At 49.1% G+C, this 24,981-nt stretch overlaps 1 protein-coding gene across 4 annotated transcripts in view; it reads left to right on the top strand.

Moving 5' to 3' along the window:
• The window catches only part of LYPD6 (LY6/PLAUR domain containing 6), a 38,389-nt gene extending 18,354 nt beyond the window's left edge, over positions 1–20,035 (top strand). For 3 of the 4 annotated variants that reach the window (XM_083842698.1, XM_083842700.1, XM_083842701.1), the window contains 4 exons: positions 11,870–12,049; positions 13,394–13,492; positions 15,914–16,044; positions 17,074–20,035. In XM_083842698.1, coding sequence (XP_083698824.1) covers positions 11,932–12,049; positions 13,394–13,492; positions 15,914–16,044; positions 17,074–17,235 — 510 coding nt within the window. In that variant the 5' untranslated portion in view covers positions 11,870–11,931 and the 3' untranslated portion in view covers positions 17,236–20,035. Of the gene's footprint in view, positions 1–8,218; positions 8,441–11,869; positions 12,050–13,393; positions 13,493–15,913; positions 16,045–17,073 lie in introns of all 4 variants that reach the window. The other variant, XM_083842699.1, reaches the window with a different exon arrangement.
• Positions 20,036–24,981: the final 4,946 nt, after the last annotated feature.

Here is a 24,981-nt window from a genome sequence, read left to right as displayed (position 1 = left end):
AAATCTTCATCAGCAGAAGAATCTGTACAGCCTTAGCTTTCAGGAGTTGTGGCTATTTTCCTTCTGATTTAAACTTGATTTTTGTTTTTATTCTTCAGCTGAAAGAGTGTAAAGCAAGCACTTAAACCACTGACTGTTTTGTTTTCTCAGGTGGATGATTTCCATGGCTGCAATGTGTGCAAAGTTTGGGTTTTGTAGTGGGGGAGTCTGGAAGAAACAAATCCCTTGTGAAGATGTGAGACCTTTTTTTGCTTTCCTGTTAATTATACTGGAAGGCTTCAGAGACACACAGGGAGTAAATAGAAGAGCTGACTCTATGCTGCTATCTAGTAATTTTTTCCTTCATTTCTGTAATGTCCTTATCTTGATCAATGCATTTTTTTTTATCCCTTACAAGTGTAAATAGAGTGATAGGTGCCAGGCTGTTCTGGAGGAGCCAGCCCCGGTGCCCGCTTTCCTTGTAAGCAAAGCAGTGGCAGAAGGAGCAGACACCTGATCGGACACGGAAACCTGGCTTCTAATTAATTCCTGGTGCCTCTCACGCTGCTGCACAACTTCATATGTTGTTCAGAAAGATCCCGTTGCCCTGGCCCGGGAGCCTTGGTTACTGCCCGCCTTACCCAGCGCATCTCGGCAGACCTAGATCTCTTCGGTTACCTGTCCTTCCCTGCACAAAGGTAATTTTCGGAGGCACTTGGGTTATGCCAGGGCTGATGGAGGCAAGGCTCCCACACATTTCTGCAGCTATCGAGGCTTTATCCTTAAATACAGAACCAGGCCCTGCCAGACTTCCACGGGATGATGCTGACCGTTGTTGGAGGCACAAAAATACGTGAGAGGGACTGTTTGCTCAATTTATGTCTCTGAATAAGCACCATTTTTTATTTTTGTTTCGCACAGAACTCTCAACTTCACTGATGGTACCTTAGGGAGAATAATTATTGGGAAGGGGATCTGCCTGTGAGGGAGTCACGGATAATAAACTAGTCTTCAGTGGAAAAAAGGAATGAAAAAAATAGGAAAGGGGACAGGGTGGTGGGAAGACATTTCAAGAATTAGATGAAAATATTGAAGGTGCTCGTGTGCACGGCCTCTGGTCCCGTAATCTGAAATCCCCAACAGCCCTGAGGAGCTGGTGGAGGCACCTAGGAATTACGATAATGCAAACAAGGGCAGAATTTGTTCCCATGACAGCAAGAGGATTTCGGTGATATTATTTGCTGAGCTGTAATTAAAAAAAAAAAAAATCAGACAAATCTGTTGGGGAGCTCTTCAGGGAGCAACCCATGCTGTGTGCCTAGGGAAAAACCTAACCCAGTAAGCAAACTTTGTGATCTAACAAACCAGTGTATTTTGTCCAAAGGTTGTTGTTTGAATGCGTGATGCTGCATGTGAGCAGTGTGCGGGGATCACCAAGAATTGCAGTGTGGGATTCAAGCATGGGGCGTAAATCCTTCTGATTTCAGGATGAAGTTATTCAGAAAGGAAAACCCAATGCAGCTCTTGGTTTTGGTGGCCCCAGCAGCACCATTACTTCCCAAATAAATCTCGTGAGCGAGGTGTATGTGGGTTTTGTGGTAGACCTGGGGCGTTATGGCTGAAATGCTGCTTACACCATTCTGCTGCCTTGAGCTGGCTTTGGCGTGGAAATGCCACGGGACTGTGCTTGGGTCTGCTCCTGGTCTCTCCAGCTTTGCTTGCCCATACAGGACAGCTCCATGGCGAGCATCCTCAGCGCTGCCTGCGTTCCTGGGGTCGGTGCAAATGGTGTGTGCCGGAGCTCCAGAAAGGCCCCTGGTGCTGCCGCAGCTGTGAGCTCTTCACTGGATATAACATGCTGCAGTGGCACTTTGCAGTGTAAAATTTCATCAGATAATCTCACTGTCTATTCGTAGTGTTGACTTGCTTTGTATTAAATTCTTGATTTTTATCATTGTTTTTAAAATGTCCTTCTTGCCTCGGTAGTTTGAGCTATTAAAAGCTAATGCATGTTTTCCTAAAAGAAAAATAGAAAATCCTTACACCATTTTTCTTTAGTTAGAATCCAATGCGGACTTGTAGCTGGTTTTACAGCCAGTGACTTGTGACATGCCAAGAAATTACAGACATTAAATCAGCCTTTCAGTGCCAGGATGCATAGCTGCTGGTGAGAGTGGTGGGGGTGATCGTAGATGTTGTAATCTGTGTTGGAGTTATAATATTCCTGGAGAGGCCATCATTCTCTGTAAGCACCTTGGCCCGATTTAATTTTTCACAAGGTCTCAATACCATATAAAAGAGAGGTTGATGAAAATAGTGCCATGGAAAGCAATTTGGAATTGCCCTCGTCAAACGTATTCTGATGTGTCCTGCAGTCCAGCAAGATTTTTGAACGTTCAGTCCATCTGCTGGTTAGCTTCTCTGCTGGCTCTAGGGAGTAAGCTTATATACATTCTTCTAGGCTGATGGAAATATATATTTTTTGTCAGTGATCTGTAAAATCTTCCAAACAATCAGTTCTTACTAGTGTTTGACTTGGAGTCTTCTTTCTTTTCAGCTAATGGTGTGGGCCACATGTGCTGGCCTGGTTGCACCCAGCTGTAGATGCTGCAGGGTGCAAAGGAGCCCGCAGCCTTTTGGGGCAGCTTCTCAGGAATTCGGGAGGACATGGAGACGTTAGTTTTTAGTGCTTGGGAACATTTATGCCTACAGTTTATCTCGCTATAATTTGCAGATAAGGAAATTGGAGGAGCTGCTTGGCTGCTAACAGGATGATGGAGGAAGGTGCAGTTGCTGGAGCCAGGCAGCACCCCTGCGGCTACAGTCGGCAGGTGATTTTTGGCAGGCTTTGGGGAAACATAATGGAATCGTGCAATTGTGAATGTGTATACTGAAGAAACCAGGGAGAGTTTAAATGTGAGGTCATGTGCTCTGGACTTTGGAGCCTTGTAGACGGCTTGAAGAAGCCAGTTTTGACAAATAATGCCTTTGGGGGAAGGGGTAGTCCCTCTGGTTGCTTCAGTCCCATTGCCTAATGCTGACATTGGCATGGTACTCGAGCTGGAAAACAAAACTGTACAAAGTCTCTGTTCAGATGTTTCAAAGAAGGTGTTTTTCTTTGGTGTTAAATACTCCTGTGTGTGTGTTGTGGTACAAGAACGGTGGTGGTTTGGCTATGACCGGGGGTTGTCTTTGCTAGAAGCCTGTTTTCTCCTGAGGCCAGAGGAAGAGGAGATGTCCTCTCAGACCCCTTATTTATAGAGGTGTATGCTTACTGGCAGTGTTGGAAGCGATTGCCAGAAAAGGTCAATTTTAGAGAAATCAGTACACGAAGAGCCGTGTATCTCCAAGCCAGACCAGCGTCTCACTGATCAGACCTGTATTCCTCAACGAGGTGGGGGCGGGACTGAGAGTAGCGATCGGGTCTAATGAAAACCAGTAAATCACGGTAATCCAGCGGTGAAAATGTCAGCTGTGACATAATGAAAGCTATATATCGTGGCCCGAGGAATGCCGGATGATTCATGTGTGAAAGTGAAGCAAGTGGTTAAATCGGGGGGCATGTTTTGGAAACGACAAGAGCGTCAGCATGTTCTGGAGGTGAGCGTTCAAGGCAGATGAGTCGGAGCATGATTTTGAGGTATTCTTCAGCTATGCTGCAGATAACATCTCTCAGTTGGCAGACTCTGGAATTACCGATGATACTCCACAAACACTCCGTGCCTTGGGAAACTGGACTTTGTAATGCCAAGCTGATGAGATATTTGGATCCAGCAACAGGCAGGGCAGATGAAGAGAGAAAAGAAGGAGCAGAGAAGGCTGCAGCGAGGGGGGCTCCCGAGGAGGTGGAGGTTTGATGCACGTGCAGTGTCTGCGTGTGGGAAGCACACCGAGGTCTCACAGGCTAAGCCAAGGACACCGCGTTAGTGCTTCCCATCTTGGTGGAGGTGATGGAAGTTTTTCAGTTGTCCCTTTTCACCCGCAAGTTAGAAAAATAAAGGAATTAAACGTGGCGTGTCCCCCACCCCACCCCGGGGACAGGAGCCAAATAATTAATTGAATTCAAATAACTCTTGCAAGTCTTATGGAGCAAAGGGGGAGTTGTTTGTTTTGGTATGCTGGGTTTTGTTTTTTGGAAAAGCTATTGAAAGCCTTAATGAATTAATGATGCTGGATGGTAGTGTGTGTTTACTCTGTGGATTAACTAGACAGCTGAAAGAGCACTAATTGGTCAGTTCTAATTTGGGTTTCTTTTATGTAACTTTAATGAAATGTAGCTTTTCTGATGTTTATACCAAATAAAGCATGCTTTAGGATCTCGGGATGATGGTGGAATAACTGTGTAGAGCTTTATGAGAAAAGCATGTCAATGTCAGTTTTGCATGATAGAAGATGAGAAATCAGTTCAGTTTTGTTTTTTAATGATGGAAATTTCTGCAAAGGCAAGTTTCCTACCATGTCTGTTACAGTCCCTGTGGAGCAAAGGGGGTGGCAGCGCTAACAGCAGAACAGTGCGAGAGGAAGGTCTGGTTTATTTTGACGCACAGCCCAGGTTTTGGATGCCAGCTCTGACTTGGCGTGATGGGGATGAGCACAAAGGTGAACTACTTTTTCTATCACGAGGAGAATGGGGTTGGGATGCTTACTGTAAAGCATGGATGAGGCTGGGCTCGTTGTTTACTAACCTCGATGCGGGCGCTGGCAGCGTGTCGCTGGAAATCGCCCGTTTCCAATTATTTCCAGTTGCCTTGAGGGCTGGCTGCCGACACCAGCACCTCCTCCTCTGCAGCCCGGCCTCAGGGCGAGCAGAAGCGAGTCCCCACCGCGTCCTGACCGTGTTTGTGCCAGGATTCGCGTGCGGGTCGGCAGCCCGGGCCTGGCATGAACTCTGGGTGAACCGCCGGGGCCGTCTGCGCGCGGGCTGGGCTGGTGGAAAACCGCCCGGGGTTCGTTAGCGGCTGCAGAAGCACATCACATTGTTCTGCAAAAAAAAACAACACCACAGTGCTGTGGCATGAATGGGCAAGGCAAGTATGTTGGGGAACATCTCACCCATCACGAGGAGCAGGAGCGGGCTGATGCTGCTGATGCTGATGTCGGTGGCAAAGCTCTCGTTTCCCGTCCGTGGGGGGAAAGCCCAACTAGTTCATAATAAAAGCATCTTCTGTTCCCAACGTCGGGTTTTCGGGGCTGTTCTCCCGGCTTTTACAGACCTCGCGTTGGGTGGATGCTGGGCAGCCTGTGGTTTAGTGCCTAATCTAGCATGTCAAATGTGCGGGGTGATGTGCGATAAGAACTGTCACACACAGCTCTGAAGATCTGAGGGCGAGGGCAGGAGCAGACCGAGGACACAATGGTGCAGATTGATGTATGGTTTTATTAAAGCACAGTTTGTTGCATTACGGGCAGGCATTTCAGCTCATTCTTTAGCAGCAATGTCTTCTGCAGTGGTTAATACTGCGCTGATGCCTGCGTCCTTGGCAGCTTTTATCAGCAAAAGAAGTTACTTGTTGTCGGCACTGTTGGTACAAAACTGCTGCACCTAACCCTGCCAGAGCACAGCAAAAAAATAAGTATCTTTCCTTTGAAGATGCCTTTTTTTTTTCCCAATTAGATTTTGAGGCGTCACTAAGCTGTTTTTTAATTCTGCCTGAGCATGCTTGGTTAATTGGGCAGAGCTCATTTTGTTGATCAGGTTTTGGTGCTTTGGCTCTCCGCTCTGGTCTCTCCCCAATTATTCCGTGTAACCGTCTCCTCTCGCAGCCAGATCTGTAATCCCACCCGTCCGAAGCCGACGGCCTTGTTTGAGACCCATTTTCCCCAAAATCCTTCCAGCCATTCTCTTGGAATTTTTTACAGCCTGAATTTTCTGTTGCTGGAGCACAAACAAACTGCTCTGTGAGTTTATCCAGGACTGGCCTCAGGCTAAGCCGTCCCTCCTTTGATCTTTTAAAAACACTGAGCTTGTGCTGACGGTCTTCCCGGTCCCGAGATTGTCCTGATTCCCTAGACTTAATAAAAATGTAACCTGAAGAGCCCAGCGGGATAAGCTGATCCTTTTAAAACTCCTGTGTCTGTACGCGAGCCAGGTACCTGGAAAACTGTTTTAGTGAAGAGTTTCATGTCTGGGTTGCGGATTAGATCATTACCAGCTCTGTTGTATGGGATACACACTCCTGTTGGTTTGGTTTCCCCTCTTATAATTTTATCATTTGCATTTTGCAGACTCATGAGAAACTTTGGTCTTCTGTTGTTTCTCATGTGTCTTACTAGGCATATGCTTCAGAAAATGCCTTAATATTGTAAACTTTATTGGCTGTCGTTATTTCACTTGTCTCTTTGTTTATTTCAGTGTTTTTTTAGCCGGTAACGTGGTGCGATTTTTCCCCCCTTTCCTGGGGCACGCATTGCACAGAAGTGCAGTCAGCGCTTCCACCTGCTTTCACTGGAATATTTTTTGCTTGAAACATAAATAGGAAGGATGGGACCAGAGTGATCCCACTGGCTGTTGCCATACAGAAATTTACCTCGTTTGCCCGTCTGGACCAGATTAGGAGGCTGGAGATTGTTGTGGGAGACACCAAGATTTCAGCCGTGGCACAACAGAGCCCATGTGCTCGCTGTGCCCCTGCCCCAAACCTCCCTGCCCCGGGCACAGCGGCTGCTTCCTACTGGGTTTACCACGAGGAGCCGTGCACGATGCGTGGTGCACACAGACAGCATCCCCAACGGGAGCCCTTACAGCCATGCCAGCGGACTGAAATCTCTGTTTAGCAGAGAATTTAACAATTTAAGCTCCCCTCCCCTTTGCAGAGGGGCCCAGACACTGGGACTCGACAGATTTATTTTTTTTTCCTTATTATTAGTGGGAAAATCCCAGGATTTCTGTGCTCATGCATGGTTTCCTTCTCCTCCGCCTGTGTGGAGCCGGGCTGTCTGGGGCTCGCGTGCATCGAGGTCAGCCCCTGCGCGCTGCCACCACTGCAGCGGATGTCCCCACGCCATAACCCATCACAGAGCAGGGGGGCCGCCTGCCACAATTCCCAGATTGGGCCAAATCCATTGATTTCAGGGTTTGCTGCCCCTCCTGCCTCTGTGGCATGCCCTGCATAAAAATGCAGTGTAGGTCTCACAATGATTTATTGGACCTTCCCTGCCCGTCTTTCTAATTCAGGGCTGGCGATAGTCACAGGCTTGAATATTACATCTAATTAAAAATAAAATAGTCACTGCCCCGTGCCACTAGGTGTTGCATGTGGTGGAGCGAAATGGGAATGAATTATGTCTCACTTTGAATTTCTCGCCTCCTCAGTTTGACAGATTTTAATTTCCATAAATTGTGTTTTCTCTTATGAAGATTATGGCCTGCTTGAATTTTAAGCTAGCTTTTTTTTTTTTTTGGGCCTTCTGTGCCCAATACCAAGTATCTGAAATATGCAAGTAAAACGTATCTACTTCAGCTTTCTTCTGCGTTTACCTGAAGCTGAACTATCCTCTGGGGATGTGTGAATATAAGCAAAGTTTTACTACTGCTCATTGAAACGACTGCACCTAATACCCTAGGTCAAGTATTTGTACAGGTCCAAAGAAAACGCCAGACTTCTTGTCAGACTGAAAGTAGAAGCAGTGAGGGTCGTCTAACGAAGATGCCTTGCTACCGTGTCTTGGTAAAGATGGGATTGCATCAGGGAAGAGGGTGGGAGAGGGAACATATTGCACCCCCTGCACTGCCCCAGGACGCGGGCTTTAAGCTCAATGAACTGCAGGCTTTGTAATTAGCAGCAAGGAGATTAGATTGCCCATGTTTCTGGGAGTAATTTGAGCACTAATTGTGTTTGATTGTTTAATTACTCTTGCTTACTGGGTTAGAGGAGAGGCAGTGAACTCTTTACAAGAGCTTCTATGGGTTCTTCAGACAGAAGGTGCGCGCGCCTCGCTGCATCCCGGCACATCGGGAGGCTGGAGTGTATTCAGCCATTCCCAGGGCTGAACCAGAACTAACGTCTCTAAAATGCAGGTGGAAAGAAGCTTAACCAAGGTGCTGGTGCAGACTTGTGTGCGGTGGGAAGACCGCAGCCAGTGGAGGTGCAGAGCCTCTGGAATCGCTGCCCAGGATCCCGCACAGCTGCTGAAGCTTCAGTTCACATTTGTCTTTGGACAGCGGTAACGTTGCATGGATAGAGGTTTGGGTTTAGTTTTTGGAGCTGTGGAGAGATGTGCATTAATGCATATATTGTAGTTTCAGAAGCGGAAATTCTTACCTGCAGCGATAAGGGAACTGCATGGAGGAAACGCAAAGAACAGTGAGATAACTTGCAGGAGCTGGGAAAGTCACGCTGGTAACGTGCCCGAGGAGCGATTACTTGCCTGCATCCGGGAGCAGATCTTCCAGCATCGCCCTGCGTGTAGCTCCTTCGGCTTCGTGTACCGCTCATAAATAATCGTCCTAGCACGGCGTGGTGTAAGTAGCTACAGCTGCCCTTGCACGTGCGGTGCTTGTGGTGTGGTTTCTCGCAGATGTTGCTGCTTTGGTACGCTGTGCTTTGTACCTCGGGGCCGACACGTCTTACTGCTGAGAGGGAGCTTTCATTTGCTCCTGTTTTTCTATTTATCTAGAGGCAAAAATGCTGCTTTAGGGCACTGAGATGGAGGATCTTCCATGTGAAAAGATAAGTGTAAGATTAGAGAAATTTGGAGATGGGGCCTGGAGAGCAAGGAGGGGATGTAGGAGGAAGGTGGGGCCGAGATGTCAGCAGAAGTTATCCCGAGCATCAGCCTCCTGCAAGACTGGGCAACCTCAGTCTGCACCAGACACCCACCTGGGGGGGACCTGACCACTGCAGCCTGTGCCTTGCTTGCACAAGGAGGAGAACCACAGAAATGCCCACAAATCGGGGATTCCTTCATGCCTGAGTGTTTGTATGGGGAGATTTGGTGTTTATAAAGAGCTGTAGCAGTGGCTTGCTGCTCCTGGCCTTCGGTGGAGGCCAGCTAGGAGATATCTACCTCTAGATACCTGGATATCTAACCTGTGAGGACAAAGATGTCCTCACAAACAGCCGCTGCCTCCGACAATGCATCTGCCCCAGAGCTGGAGGTCTGGCGCTGGGCTTTGGGGCCGGGGACCTCCCATTGTCTGCGGCAAGGTGCCGGCGAGGACGACATGCCGCCTCCCTAATGAGACCTGACAAACGGGCCATTGGGCTGCTGCTTAGGGAATTTAGTGGTTAATTTCCACAGCGGCGTGTCAGGGCAGAGGGCAGGAAGAAGTAATCCTGCTGCGGAGCGGGCCGAGGATGCCTTTCCGTCTGAAAGGTGCGGATGAAGCTGGAAAGATTGAGTTAACTGGGGCTTGTGTGTCAGTGCCCCGGGCCTTTTGTAAACAGACTGTATGATCTAAATACCATGTGACTATTTCCCCTAACTACGGCCCAGTATCAAATTCAGACTGGGCCATGCCATTTGCTGTTAGGCTGCTGCGTGCACTCTGCTAAATCTGGAAGGGAGCGGAGTTAATTCAGTAGAAAAAAATGTGGCACCGCGCGCTGAAGAGCAAGGCGGCAGCTCAGCGATGGCTGATGCAGCAGCTAAAGCGGTTTGGAGAAATATTTTTGTCCAACATTTGGTGATTTCTGGCTGGAAGCCATGAACTAAAAGGGTCTTGTTGGAAAGGGAAACTGTCTTCATGTCCTGAATATGGAACTTCTTAGGGCTCACAGGCGTTACGAATAGAAGCCATCTTTCTAAAAAAAATATCAGTTTGGAGGGAGTAAGAAAGGGTAACTGAAAACTGGTTTTAGTCAAAAGTTTGCAGGTTTTAAGTAGAAGATTTACATCCATAATGACTCATATCTTTCCTTTAAAAATGAAAAAAATGATACTTTTTATTTGTGTGTGTGTAAAACCAGAGGGAATGTGTGTGAGCAGTAATTACTGATCCACTGATTTTATTTCAAATTATTTTTGGGTATTCCACTCTCCGTGAAATATCAGCATTATCTTAAATATCAACAAATATTTCTTTAGTCAGACGTAGTATATTCGTTTGTGCATTTTGACCAAAGAACAGAACTTATATTCATGTGTACCCACGTGTACATATCCAAAGTATTGGTAAAACATTGAGTATTCAGATTTCTGACAATAGATACTTCTGTCTATGCCTGGGTATCTCCCTCCACGCTATCTATGTGTGTATTTGTGCAACAACCTGCTATAAAATGCTTGTTGTGAAGAGCAGTGTCTGCAACAGTGGCAGGTGTTTTGTTAAATAACCAATATCAACTTCAGCAACTCCTCTACTCTGCTCAGGAATTTCTGTAAGTGTTGTGTTTTTTTTTAAAAAAAAATTCCTTACCTATAATTAAATCTGTTTCAAACATACAGAATGGAGGTGGGTAAATGAATTCTATTTATTTGTGGTTCTTGCAACTCCTCGGAAGTGGTGTTGGCAATTAAGCTATTTGATTACAAGAGGCACGACTGGGGTATTTTTAGCGTGCAGCTGGAGGATTTCTGCCTCCCTTTCACACAGGACTAACAACCACTTGTCCCCTGGTTCTGACAGCTAGGCAAGTTCTAACAGCTACATGGAAATTTGGCTGAATAAGCAGCTGGTTCCAGAAAATAAGGAGCTTGTATGATGGAGGGACAACTGGTGTCCTCAACTGGCAGACTTTGAGCAGTACTATGGATACAAACACCTTTTGTGACTATGCTGGGAAAACCCAAAAATTGTTTTTGTATTATACGTGGGAGGACTCACCTACGGAGCCTAAACACACCTTGTTTGCTTGTGCTTTGTGGTGTGTGACTTGTATTATGTGTAGATATGTGCCCTGAAAGCAAAAACAGGCAAACTGGAGTATATCCGCTTGGTGCCATCGCTTGTGCACTCAATGCGCCATCTCCGCGCGTTGCCCTCAGCTCAGAGCCATCAGGACATGTGGTGATTAAGCTCCAGGTCAGGGTGTATTTGGGCACGAGGAGCTCAGAAACGCGACTAGCCCTAAATGCAGGCAGGTAGCCCGCTGCCTCGCCGGGGTGGGCTCCGGCTGGCTTTGCTGGGGCTCTTCCTGAGACCACACAGGCAGCCACCCGTCCTCGTTCTTTTTGCTTTCATGTGGCTGGGAGAGGCTTGTTTTATTTCCTTTCTGTTTCTAATCACGATTTCATTTTCCCCTGGCTGATGCACATCTGTGGAGTAGACCCGATGGAAACGGGCATTTCCTTCTCTGAAAGGTTAAAACAACAGGAGTTAATGCACCGCACTAAGTGCTATCTGCTTCCGTCAGTATTTTTATGGATTTCATGGTGTTTTAATAACTGGGCTGTTTTCAGGGAAGAGCCAAGCCCTAGGACAGGCCCTCAGTAGCCATTGTGATGCCGGTCCCACGCAGGCCTTGAGCAAGAAGCAAATCCTCCACCACCAGACGAAGGTTTGGAGGCAGCAGCGGGAGGTTGTGTCACGACCCCCTGACCGCCTCTCCCCCCCCAAAATAATGTTAAATAACTAGTACATAAATAATGTCCCCTGGGCTCACTGCAGACCTGCCCTTCACAGCTTCCTCTGGCCAGGAGAGGGCTGGGCAGTGCCCGGGCTGGGGCCGGGGGTGTCACTGAAGAGGAGCCGAGGTAATCGCAGGATGGCTGAGGCTGGAGGCACCGCTGGGTCCGTCAGGCCCAGCAGTGGGTCCATCCATCCTGCTCGAGCAGGGCCACCTACAGCAGGCTGCCCAGGACCACGTTCAGGTGGCTTCTGAGCCTCTCCCAGGAGGGAGACTCGGCCGCCTGCGTGGGGGCCGGGGGCTGGTGGGAGCAGCCTGGTTTTGGCGAGGTGGGGTTGCTCCATCCACGCCATCTCCTCACTTCTGTGTTTTGCTGTCCCTAGGTGAGCTTTCTGACCGCTGCCGCACTCCCAGGGCCACCGCATGAGCACGGCCTCGGCGGGCGATGGCCTCGCAGCCCAGGCTGGCCCGCGTCCTGCTGCTCGGCCTCGTGGCCGGCTGGCTGAGGGCCGCGCAGCCCCGGGACTTCACGGTGAAGGACATCGTCTACCTCCACCCCTCCAGTAAGCACGGACTTTTGCTTCCCAAGGGGATTAAAGTGTTGCGGACAGCGTGGCAGGGGCTCCTGGTTTGCTGTATTTTTGGCTTCAAGGGTTTCTGGCCACCTCGGCCACACGGTTTGTCCAGGCACTTTGATAGTTGTGAGCAAGAGTCAAATGTGACCATGCGCAGCTGTGGCACAAACTGTTCACAACTTTATTTCTGTAAGTGCCTGAAATAATGATATAGCAGTGTTATGCATCTTCAGGTCTTCCACGGACTGTCCTTTTAATAGTTGGTTTGTTGTTCGTGTACAAGCTTTGATTTAATTCCACGAGAGTGCTAGCAGAGCTGTGCCTGCCATCTGTTCCCAGAAAAAACTTGTCCTTTCGGAATTCGGCTTAAAAATTTTATATTCTATACAGGCAAGATGAAATTCTTACATGGTTATGCCCATAACCGTGATCTGCTAATTGTCCAGGGTGAGGTGGGTGAGTTTAATCAGTGCTGTGCTGTTGTCCCACCCCAGACTGTTCCTTTAGGGCAGCATCAACCCACTGGAGGTGCTCCCACCTGAGGAGACTGGAGAAGGGAGGACATGTGACAAGCAGCGAGTCCTTCTGCATGGCAAAGGCCACCTCTGGTACCCAAATGGGGTCCGGCCCGCACCGCTGTGCTCCGGGGGCAGGCAAGGGGAGGCGGTGAGGAGGACTGAGACGTGCCTCACGAGGCCTCAGAGGCTCAGCTTGCTTCGCCTCGCAAAGATAAATGTGACCCAGTCACCATTTGGCTTCTGAGATGGTGGCAGCGTCTTGAAGACGTATTGAATGTGCTACAGAAACCCTGCCAGGAGACCACTTAGAAGCTGGGCTCTTCATTTGGTGAGATAATCAAGGATGGAGGCTGCTGTTAATGACTGGAGGTTCAGCAGATGGATATTTTTTCCCTTTGGGGACATCAGCCTGCCTTCAAAAGTGGTCATTCATTTCCTCGGCGGGACAGTGTCCAGAAGTGTTTAATCCATCTGATACCATGTTATCAGCACTGGTAGAGTAACAGTACTGGATGCGAGCTCTGAAACCAAGAGAACAAACACTCCTTGCTCTCATTAGTACCCTTTGAAGTGGGTAGTAGGCATTTTTCCTGGGTAAACGCGGCTGAACAGAGTCCTTATTGCAGGTGTACATGCCCTCCTGATGCTGCCGGTGGTGGCAGGGTTCTTACAAATCAGGACCAACTCGTGGTGAAGTTGACAGCTATATTGGTAGTAAGATTTGTCTGAAAAGAAGGAATGTTGCCGTGTGCCTTTGAAAAGCAGAACCGGATTAATTGGCTCATTCTAACTGAATGTACTTTATTCCTTTCAGCCACGCCATTTCCTCACGGATTTAAATGCTTCACCTGCGAAAAGGCAGCAGATAATTACGAATGCAACCGCTGGGCTCCGGATGTCTATTGTCCAAGAGGTAAGCAGCCACGCGCTGGTGTCACCCTACCTTGCAACAGCTGCTCGATGCCCCGGCCGCAGGGACAGCGCTGAGCTGTTCTTCCCTCAGCGTACTGCAACGCCGGCGGTCGCTGCTCCTGTTTGTGAGCCTCCTCTACGTGGAAGATGTGTAAGTGATACAAATAATCCTTTAAGCTTTTCTGTCCCTTTGCAGTGGGTGAAGTTTAGGACTTTCATCTACTCCCCGTACTCCTCCAGCTCGGTTACAAATTAAATCAGGCTCACGTTTATTTAAGGGTTGTATTTCTTTACTGGTGTGTATGGGACCAGTCGCTGCTTTGTTCGCTCCCCTCCCTTATGGCACAAGGCCCCACCTCACTGACACACCTCAGGGCAGCTGAAACCGCCTCTTTTTGGGTAGTATCGAGATCTTTGCAGTGTCTTGGGTTATTAACTCCCATCACTCTGAAGGTGAGGACATCTAGGGCGTTGGGTGCCTGTGTCCAACATCCAGATATTAGCAAGATCCTCAGCAAGCTCCCTCACCTTGCTGAGACCCTCAGGAGACATTGAGGTTGTCCCTGATAGAGCCTGTTCACAGAGGATGTGGGCAGTGCCACTGCAGACATGGGAACCGTGCTGGGGACACAGCTGTCCCCGTGGCAGCGGGATGCTGCCTGGGTCACCCCTCGGCTGCTGCCCTCTGTAGGCTCAGCACCGCTGCCCTGCCTCTATCTGGCACCTCTCTGGTCTCTTGGGGGATATTACGAGTGTCCTCGCAAAAATATTTATCTTGGAAAGAAAAAGAGAGTAGCTTGAATTCCAGACTAACCAGCTGTGTTTGCAGCCTGTGTCAGAGAGCTTTATCTGCTTCAGAATTTATTTGCTCAAAGAGCTCAAATTGGTACGGCATCAACAATAATAAAACGATCAGGCTGGTTGGCACCAGATGAGACCAATATTCCTGGACACTCCCTGTTTTGACAGCAGTAGGTGGTATTTGAGGTGATTAATGACGATGTTACCAGCACACAAGCCTATAGCTTGTGTAAGGAGACAGGCGTGACTCCGAGGCCTGCATTTAGCAATAACCAGCAAAACTGACTTGACCAAAAACTGTTAATCTGGAAAGAGAAGTTGGTGCTTAATAGCTGTCAGGGGAGGGGAACACCCTGCTTTGGTGCGGGATGTTAGAGGTGGGAACGGGCGAGCTGCGAACCTGGGGCTACCCGTGAGCTCCAGACCAGAGGGCTGCTTATCTCCTGAAACCGCAGGTAGGACACGAGGGGTACCACATTTTAGGTACGACAAAATTTTTTACAGTGGAAAGTTAAAGCATGAATCCCTGTACTGAGAGGAGACTGGGAGAAGCACTTCCTAGAAGACAGGCCTCCTGCTGTGCGTTAGCCTTGTTTTCTGGTATTTATTAGCTTCAGCTCAAGCAGAAACTGTTAGTGATCTAATGTGTATGGGAATACTGCACTTAATACTCTGTCCTCTATCTTTGGACATCCTGTGGGTGGACCAGCAACTTGTGCAATGGGCGATCGCCACTGCAGCAGTGCTGAAGCTCCAGCTGCCGAACACGGCGGCCAAAAACGCTGCTGGAGGTGGCAGTTTGGGAATCTGGCTCTCACAAGCCAACGTGCTGCTCTGGGCCACGTGGAGCACCATGTCTTGTGTTTCTGCACCCAGCTTAAAGCAGAGAGGTCAAACTTCTCTTGCTGGGCACATCCCAGCTCTGTTGGCTTGCTTAAATTTGGCCTGTCTGGGACCTGACTCACCTTTTCGGAGCAAGCTGACTGCTGCCTAAGGTACTACAGTGCTTAAGAGCACCACCTTTCATGCTGCGATGTCTTGTTTGAATTGCTCTGAATTTCTGTTCTTTTAGGAAAATGTATAGGAGTTGTGCCCATGAGGCACATGGGGTCCCCCTCTGTCCCTGTCCCCAGAGCAGTCCCTCTGGGTTAGGCTTGGTGTTTCACGTTGTGCAGGGGAACAGACGCATCTCCAAGACGGTTGTACAATACTTGCTAAAATACGTGGTATCTGTTAACCTAGAAGCTTGGAAACAAGAAAGAAACCACCTTGAAAGAGTTACAGGATCCTAGAAGCTGTATTTGTTTTGTCTGGGCCCTGAGAATTCCTCAGAGAAGCGAGAACTGTTACTGTGATTATCCAATGTGTGTGTTTCTTTAGTTTGTCGGTAACGTACAGACCCACATTACTGTTGGGAACAAATCTTTGAGTTCCAGAATGCTTTGAAGTCTTGGGTTTGGGTCAGAGCTTGCAGTGTGCGTTTAGTGACATCTATGTATTGTAATAAATACAATAACATTCTCTTTTTTGAAATGCTAAGGTTTCTTTCCTATTTCTTCTTACGTTTAGACCATCAAGGGCCTTGAATTTGTCAGTTAAACACATTTTCTGTGCTTCCTAGGTACAAGGTACTGCTTTAGCCAACACATGATGAAAGTTACCGGGGAAAGCGTATCCGTCACCAAGCGCTGTGTGCCACTGGAGGACTGTCTGTCTACTGGATGCACATATGTAAAGCACGAGGAATACAAGGTTAGGAGAATTGCCTTTTCCTTGTATAAACACTGGGCAGAATCTGTCTGGCCCCTGTCAGGAATCCGACTGGTTCGGTGGGTAAATCAGCCTCGTCAGAGATGGAGTTTCTGTTCTTAACGAGCTCCAGCTCATTTCCATTTGTTAGGGAAACAAAGGAATAGCCTCTCCCAGAACAAAAGCATAATCTCTGTAAATAAGTGTCCTGGCAGCAGCTCAGAGGAGAAAACCGCTCCCCTCTGCCGGGAAGTGGGAAGAGCTTTGCGTGGTGCTGCAGCCTCTGCTCCGTGACCCTCCCTGGCCTTCTGCCTGAAAGGGGCAGGGGAAAGCCCCCAGACCACAGCAGCAGAGGTTTGTATTTGGATAGAATGGTTATGCATAAAAGATGTTTCTGAAGGTTGATATTCAACCTTCCCGAACTTCTCCAGTGGGTTAAAATCAAAGAGCTTTCTGGATGGTCAGGCACTCAGCAGTCCCTTCTGCGCTTTGCACATCCTTACCTCGGTGCTCTTGGCCTCCAGTGCATTAGTGGCCTTGTTGCTCTAAATCTACTTGCTCCAGCAGAGAAATAGTGCAGCTGGGCTTTCCTGCCCCCAGGGAGCAGAGCTGCAGGCAGGCAGTGCTCGCGGACTGCCATGAGAAGTGTCTCAACCCTGTGCCTGCATACAAAGTGAAGGCAGCAACATAAAACCTATGGGAATAGTTGCCCATTTCTTTGAGCTCTGGCTCTACTTCTGCCAAACAGCATTGGTTTTATCCATCAAATTCTTTTTTTTTTTTTTTAGTGGGGAGAAAAGATAACTAACCTCTTCAGCTGGACATTCTCTGCACTAGCCAATGTATTGTTCTTGCACAGGTGGAAGAGGTTGCTGAATCACTCTTGAAGTAGATGGGCCTAAAAGAAACCAAAAAAAAAAAATCGTTATGGTGACTCTGCTGATTTGCAAATGTCACATAATTTCCTGTCCGTCTTTATTCGGTGGCAGTGGTATTTTTCAAATAACCGAGTTAACACCTCCTTTCTTTCAGGTATGCACTTCCTGCTGCGAAGGCAGCATCTGCAATTTGCCACTCCCAAGGAACACAACTGACGCCGTGTTCACGACCCTGTCCCCGCTCAGCAGCACAAAAGGACTTTCCTGCCCCGTAATGCTGACAGCCGCCTGCCTCTTGCTGGGGTTCCTGTCGTAGCATCGCCTTGTGCTGCTCCACGTGGCACACGGACACGAGGATCCAGCCTCCTCACGTGTGCTTGGGACCTGCGTTTTGGAGCTGTCTTTGAAAAACTGACTTTTGTTAACAGTGAACTGGTGATCCTGGTATGTAGGTGAATTTGAAGGGGGTTAAAAAGCCATGTTTCTTTACCGTTTTCCGAAGAAACTCATGCAAAACGTGTCCAGAATTAGGGCTTAGACTGATGCATACGCTTTTCTAAATGTCTGTCTTTTCTCCAAGACTTTTTTTTATTTAGAAGCACTCCATCGCTGCCACCTCCTGTTATCACCACTTGCTCAGTTGAAACTTTCTTGTTTTCATCATGTGGCGCAGCAATTGCTCCAGTTAGCCCGCTTTGAGAACAGGTGGTAAATCACAGAGCTGCTCTGCCTCTGCAGGCTTTACCTTCTTTCCTCCCCTCTCTTCTCCTCTCCTCCTGTCGGAGGGGGGACAAGCCATGCGCTGCACAGAGCGGGTCGGAAAGGAGCCATGGCAGCTCGGAGCCATCCAGCACCACACCACGTGGGTTCTTCCTCCGAGGCTGTCCACAGCCAGCAAGAAGCAGCACCCCACAACAGCCCACGCTTCGCCACATAGGTGGGTTGTATTTGTCTGTCGAAGCAGAGGGACTCCAAAACTGGAGCTCCTGAAGCAGTGCTGGGAGGGAGGTGGGTGAACAAGCCCTGACCTCCACGCGGGGAGCTGGCAGCTCTGGCTTTGTGGTGCCAGCGTTGGGGCGTTTACACGTCTCTGCGCTCTGGCGTGTGGTCCTGTGAGCTGTCACCTTGGTCCCGATGCATCAAAAGAGGCTTGAGCAGGACTCCAAGCATGAATAACCCTGCTGAGCCACGCGCACCTTGGTCCACAAGCGACGGGGGGCGGCAGGTAAGCGAGGTGAGGCTGGCCTCTGCACGGCTCCTGCTGCGGTGTCTCCCCAGCGAATTAGCATCGGTCGTTTCTTCACGACTTCGGAGTTGTGCACGCAGCATCACTGAGGTACCGGGAGCTTTAAGTTGAAAAGGTAAAAAATAAGAGAGAGGAGTAGGCGATGGCAGTCTGGACAAGGGGACACACGGTTACTGCATGGGAGAGGCTGGATCCCGAACGGCTTGTCTCGTTATGTTGACACACTGCCATTGCAGAGTATGGAATACCACTGGCTGCAGCTTTGTGTCGGTGACCTGTGGTTCTGCTTTTGTTTGGACAGCGTGTATGCAATATTTATTTTTGTATGTTGAGTAGGCTCTAAAGTGTTTAAAGAATACTTAACACAGTTATTGCCAGGAAAGGAAAAAAAAAAAAAAGGTGGTTTTGCAAATGGGTAAGCCTGTAGTATATAAATTATCATAAATATATAAATATATATATATAAAATGTTTTGCATCACTGTTGAAAAAGAATTGACTTTGTTTTGCAAGGTCAGTTATAAAAACAGGGTGTCTGTGGACTTCTTTTAAAGCTAAACAAATACTATTTTTTATTTAAAAAAACCCACCATAGTCATAAATTGTTCTTTGATGGGCTAATTTTGGCTAGTTGTGCTCCAAGGTTACTTGGACATTTTGATGTGAGATAAGTATTTTTAAAATTTACATATATACTCATTGTCAAAATTGAACTTTGAGCACTGGTTCTTTCATTTTTTTTTACCTTTGCGTATAAAAACTAATCTTTTGAGGACAGCCTAGCTGCTGGCACTCAAAACCTTGCATTTTGAAGTCCTTTCAGTTCTCCTGTGACTTGCTCACAGCTCTCTAGTGTTAAGGGGGTAGTTGCAATCTGCTATTTTATGCCAGTTAGACTTACCTTGGTGACCCTGAAAATGAATCAGCCGTGCTGTGTCCGGCCTGTGCCCTCCTGTGCCAGCTCTCGGGAGCAGAGCTGGGCGCTGGCTGCTGGCAGAGCTGCTTGCTGCGTGTGCCTTGGGAGGACGACAGAGGGGACGAGTTCTTCTCCCACTGCAATTTAAATATTTATTAATTACTGTTATCCTGCAGAACTGGAGCTGGGCTTGGGAATGCCCTCGTGATTCAGCTGTTCTGGTGCGCGGCCTCCCCGTGTTTGCCCCATCCTGTGCAGGTGGTGGCTGTTCAGCAGGGGCATTCTCTAACCTAACTCACCCAACCTAACCCGTGCTACGGTAACTCCGAACCCGCTGCCTATAACCACGTGGATCGCGCTGCACAAGGGGCGGTTTCCTTCCCAGGGAGCTGGAGGAGCGCTGCCGCCACGCGAGGAGGTGCCAGCGGGGAGGTGACACGCGTGCCACCGCCAGCTGCCTGACGAGTGGCAGCGAGCCGCCCGCCACCAGGAGCGTCTGGCAGAGAGCTGCCTTTGGGCCGTGCTCGGGCGGACCTCAGGCAGACTGGAGACATTTCGGGGCACCTGGTAGCGCTCCCTGCCCACAAAGGCTGCGACTCCGCCGATCCAGGTCATACATCAGCATTACAGAGGTGCTGGAGCAAGCTGGGTGCTTCAACTCCCTTCGCGGTCAGCGAAGGATAAGGTGGCCTTCTTCATATGCTAAGGTGGGGGCAAATTGTGTCAGCTGCGGCGTGCGATGGGACTGAAAAGAGCGAGTCCAGGGGACGGAGACGAAGCTGAGACCCTGCACATGACTCTCCCCCCGTTGGGGGTCTCTTAGAGCATTTAATGCTGAGCTGCACCATATTTATTGTCAGGCTCTAGATAGGTGATATCCTCTTTAAATGTCTGATTTTTTTTTTAACTATTGTAAATGCTGTACATTTGTATAAATAAATGTTCTAAATCTTCAGGTGATGTGTCTGATAAATGCCCCGTTGCCACTGCCAGCCCTGCTCTTTGCCCCCTTTCCTTCCCCAGGGTCCAGAGAGGAGCTGTATTTAGAGCACCTTCACTGCTGCTGCTTTAACTCCTGCTCGGGCTGATGAGCCTTTCCTCCTACCGAGCTCCCATGGATTTGTTACTTCTTTTTTTATAGTGAGCATTTAATAAAATAAGTTTGAGGAGGTTACTGCTTGGTTTGTGACCCACGGATCCTCATTTCCTTCAGCTCCTCTTAAAAAACTTGGAGTTTTCCCTGACTCTGCTGCCACTCGTTTAGTCCCAGTGCCTTCTGGTGGTACTCATGCAGTTATTTCCAGTTTGTACTCCTGGAACCAACGCTTATTTGGATGTAAGCTAGTGAAAGGATTCTGACAAAGTAAGCTTTGAGCTATAAGCTCCAAATAATAAAAGTTACATATGTTTTTGTAAGTTAAAGATATGAGACTATATCTAGTATGGGAGATGCTGACGGTCCCTGTTCCTCCCTGACGCAGAAGTGAATTTCCACATTTTTTCCTAATTCCGTCTTTCCTGGCCACGGAAGGATGGGAAAGTAACACATCAAAGCTTGCAAGGGCACAACGGCAAGAAACCAGGAACAATGGGTGAGCACATCGTGCAATTAATGCTACGTGCCTAAAGCAGCAGCAGGAGGCTTTACGAGGGGTTAGCGTCAAGACGTTGGCAGGTCTCGCTTAGTAACAAGCGACGCGACGGCACCTTACCTGCGAGCTTCAACAACTTGCAAAGCAGTTGGGTACACTCCTGACTAGGACCTTATTTTGTTTTTCAGCTAAAGAATAATGGCATCGGTCAAGCCCAAAGCAGAAGGGCACAAAAAAGATGCTTCCTCCTCGTGGCATGGCGTCGCACTGCATTGCCAGCCGGCCGCAGCAGGGGCAGGCTCAGGGAGCAGGTCTGCACCACGTGCGTGCACACAGCTTTAGCTGAACAAATGCGATTTACAGCAGTGCTTTTGACTAGGGTGCACTGGCTTACCACTCCTGAGTTTCCCCCCTAGTACTAAAATAGGTTTCCCTGAGGGTTCAGCAGTTGGTGCACCTTTCACCTAGCCACATACCTGGGGTAAGAGCCCCTGTTAGCACATTTCAAGCAGCCCCCCCCCAGGGTGAGCCGCAGTGCGCGCGGCCCTGCAGCACTTCTCCAACATATTTTGTTAAACACTGAGTCCCACAAAAACCAGCACATTTTTTAAAACAAAAAAAACAAAACACAAACAAGTGTAGGAACCAACCCCCTGAATCAAAGTCCACATACGCCTCACGGTCTTACACTTACTTCCAGCTGCACATCAAATTAAATCTCTTTCAGCTTATACACATTCACGTGGTTTACAACTTCTATCATTTTTTTAAGCCTTCATTTCTACATTCTAACACATTTCTACATTTCTAACATTTCTACATTTCATCACGGGGTGCTCAAACCTACAAGTCTTACACCAAAACTAAGAGGATGCCTTCAGCACGGTGGAGCCTGCCCACAACGAATGCAAACAAACACAGCCGAGGTCTGATGCTGGAAGGACAAGGAAAGGCAGTGGCACCGAGCTGCTAAAGGCTCCCCGGGCAAGTGTCCATGGGCTGAGAGGCAGCAGCCCGGCAAAGCCCGCTTTGCTGATGTGTGTCAACAGCTCGCTGCTCAGCGCCCAGCTGAAACAGGCACTGGTTATGCTACGGAGGCTTTTCCAAGACCTGCTGAAGGCAGACAGCGCCCCAAAACTCACCGGCCCAAATAAAATAGAAACTAGAAATGGCGAGCCCCAGGCCCTGCCCTGGGAAGCGGGGGTCAGCACGGCGCCGAGGGGGCTGTGAGGTCCCACGGCGAGTGCCACGGGGAGCAGGAAAACACAGGCTTGGTTTTCCTGATCGCATAGCCAGAGGTGAGGGAAATCAGCAGCTCTCTTGCTGCTCAGCCCCCAGATGCCATCAGAGAACAGGTCTGATGAAGGAGGGTGCACCTTTAAAAAACCGACTGCACCGAATGAGCATTTTTGCAAAAACACATGCTTTTTTTTTTTTTTTTTCTCCCATGCATAGAGAAAGCAGCAGCGATTCTTCCCTGCCCCAGCAAAAACACCAAATGGCAGCAGCGGGCTGGCGGGGGGAGCCAGCGCTGCCAGAGCAGCTCACTGCCTGGCCCCATCCATCAGTTCCTTGGGGAAACCAGGTGTAGAAATCCTCCCTCACGAAGGACTCCGACCTTCAAAGACTGGTTTTCAGTCCCCGAAAAGCTCACGCATAAAGCACACCCTGCGCAAGAGGCACACTACCACCCATCAGTCTGTAAATATCGTACATTTTACATGCAGCAAAATTAGACCACACATCTCAAGGCACATCTCTTTGGAAAAATAAGAGCAGGATGTGCACAGGGAAGCACGAGCTTTGCACAGATAACTGTTGGATACGCACGGTCGGCACTGAAGGCTGCGGTCCCAACAGCGCAGGAGCCCTGCGTGCACTTCAACGCCTGATAAATAATTTCCCAAGCAGAACAGCTAGCTGCATAGCTGGTGATTTTTTTACGTGTTACTTGCCATTAAGCAATAGGCTGAGCACACAGAAAGAACTTAATGGGATGAATCATCAGGAAAAAAAAGCGTAAAATCTGATCAGAGCGACACGCGGCACGGTCTGGGCAGGGCTGGATCAGCAGCATGCCACCGGCCGCCCCTCCCTGTGCCTCTGGCACACGGACAGTACGAGCTCCCACCCTGTCCCCCCACTTGTTGTTTTTCCTAAGAGCATTACATTTCTCTCAGAATCAGCCCATGATAATCGTGGTTTTGTTCCAAAGGGTGGCTCCGAGCCACTTCACAGCACCAGGCTGGTGTTAGCGCCCCGGCTCTCCTGTGCTTCCCACCCAAACCGTGGCTCCTGCTGCGGGAATTACTGGTGTTAGAGCGTGCTTCTGGGCATCTCTGCACCCCAGCCTTCCCCCATCTCCTCTTCCTTGCCTCTCCCAGGCTCCACAAGTGCCGAGCCAGCAGCGATGCCGTGCTCGCACCTTGCACACCGCACCAAGCGCCCTTCTGTGTTCTGGATCAAAACCACACTCGTCTCAACACTCTGCTAAGGAGGGTAAAAATCACTGAAAAAAACCACAGCCAGCCAACCCAAACCCCAAGCACGGAACTGCTGCAGGTAAACGCATTGACTTGAAAATAACTAACTACCCACACCTCCAGCCTGCCAGCTCCACTCCAGCACTCAAGTCCCATCCAAATTAGCAAATAACTCACATCAACATTTTTTTAGCTTCAGGTTTCCCAAGCCAGGACACCACTACAGGGCACGGGCTGCGTGGCACCTGGCTGACCAGCAGCAAAGCCAGCCCTTGGGAAGCCCCAGCTGGGACAAAACCACGTGGGTACAGCAACACAAGATTTCACCGAATGTCTTGAGGCTTTTCTCCTCTCACCGTGACGGTTTCTCAGCAAACACTACATCACATTTCAAGCTCGGGTCGCCTTCCTCCCCGATTATTTTCAGAGCCGAGAGCCTCTCGCAGGACACAACTTACCGGCTCGAAGCATTGCCAGCCGACCAGTCCCAGGAGAGGCAGGATCAGCGGAGCAGCTCGGTGAGGGCCGTGCTGCAGGACGAGCAGGGCAGGACAGAGCAGTGGGGACCGGCTGCAGCTCAGAGCCCGTTAACCACCTGCAGGATCGCTGCTTCCCCGACAGCAGGTAGGCAGGGGAGAGGTTTTCCTCTTTAATTTAGGAGCTTTGGTGTTTGAGTGTAATGTTTAGGGTGTGATCGTGCAAACACTTCAGCTGCAGTCACCTGCTTAAGGCAGATGTTAGCATACACACACTGAGCTTAGACCCCAGGTGAGGAAAACCTCACGTGCCCAAGGCAAACTCGGCACCCCTGGAGCAGCTGGGAGGGGACACGCGGCCACGCTGCGTGCAGCCCACAGCGAAGATGTGCTCCTGACAAAGAACGCTGTCAGACACTGTTAGCCCCTGGGAAACAAAGAGAATTATAACAGAGCGGGACCCTATGAAAAAGCCACACATCGCTGCTGTTGGAGCTGATACAAGTCGCTATTGTTGTCCTCAAGCAGCTGCTGCAAGGCTCGAGCATGTGGCTGTGTGTGTGCTTGTGTGCGTGTAGCTCCTGGGCACCTCCCAGCCGCAAGGAGCATTTCCCTGGGCGAGTGCCTGCCTGCACAAAGAGCTGAGCTGCGAAAGCTCCGACCTTCCTGCAGCAGGGAGCAGAAGGCACCCACACACAGCACTACCTGACTTCCTTCAGTGCATAAAGGCCTGATGAGCTGCACTTTTATTTGGTGGCAATTACAGCAGCTCAGCTGGCTTCAGTAAACCGATTTAAAACAGCTGTCCCGAAGTGAAAACCAAGAGGCCCGCGTCACTCCAGGGGCAGCAGCTCGTGCCCAGGTGCAGCAGGTGTCGCCGATTGCTGCTCGAGGGTCTTTGCCCAGCAGCCTTGGTAACAGGGCAAAACCGCGGTGCTTCACCACTGCTGCAATTAAAGGTCGTCAGCCCAGCTTGGGCTATGCTCCTGGACAAAAGATAATCACCTAAACTGCAGGAATTTCACTCCGTATTGTTATTTATAATCATTTTTTCCAACAAGCTCGCGTGCACTGTCACAGCGCCCCAGCTACGCGCACCTTCCCCCCTGACGCTTCCCCAAGCCGAATCCAAGAACAGCCCACAGCCCATTATAACACACAACGACATGAAGTATTTATGCTAAAAGACATGTATGTGGTAAAAACAGCTATTCAGAGGGAACATCAGGGATTGTTTATGGTTTTTGACTTTGTGTAAAAAAAATGAAAAAAAAGAAAAAAACCATTAAAATTTTGTGTTAAAATTACCTAGTTTCCTAGGAAGATGGATATATAAAAATATCCATGTAT

Source organism: Anser anser, assembly GCF_964211835.1.
Source record: "Anser anser genome assembly, chromosome: 6".
Classification (NCBI taxonomy): domain Eukaryota; kingdom Metazoa; phylum Chordata; class Aves; order Anseriformes; family Anatidae; genus Anser; species Anser anser.
This window is presented reverse-complemented; position numbering and strand designations above follow the sequence as displayed.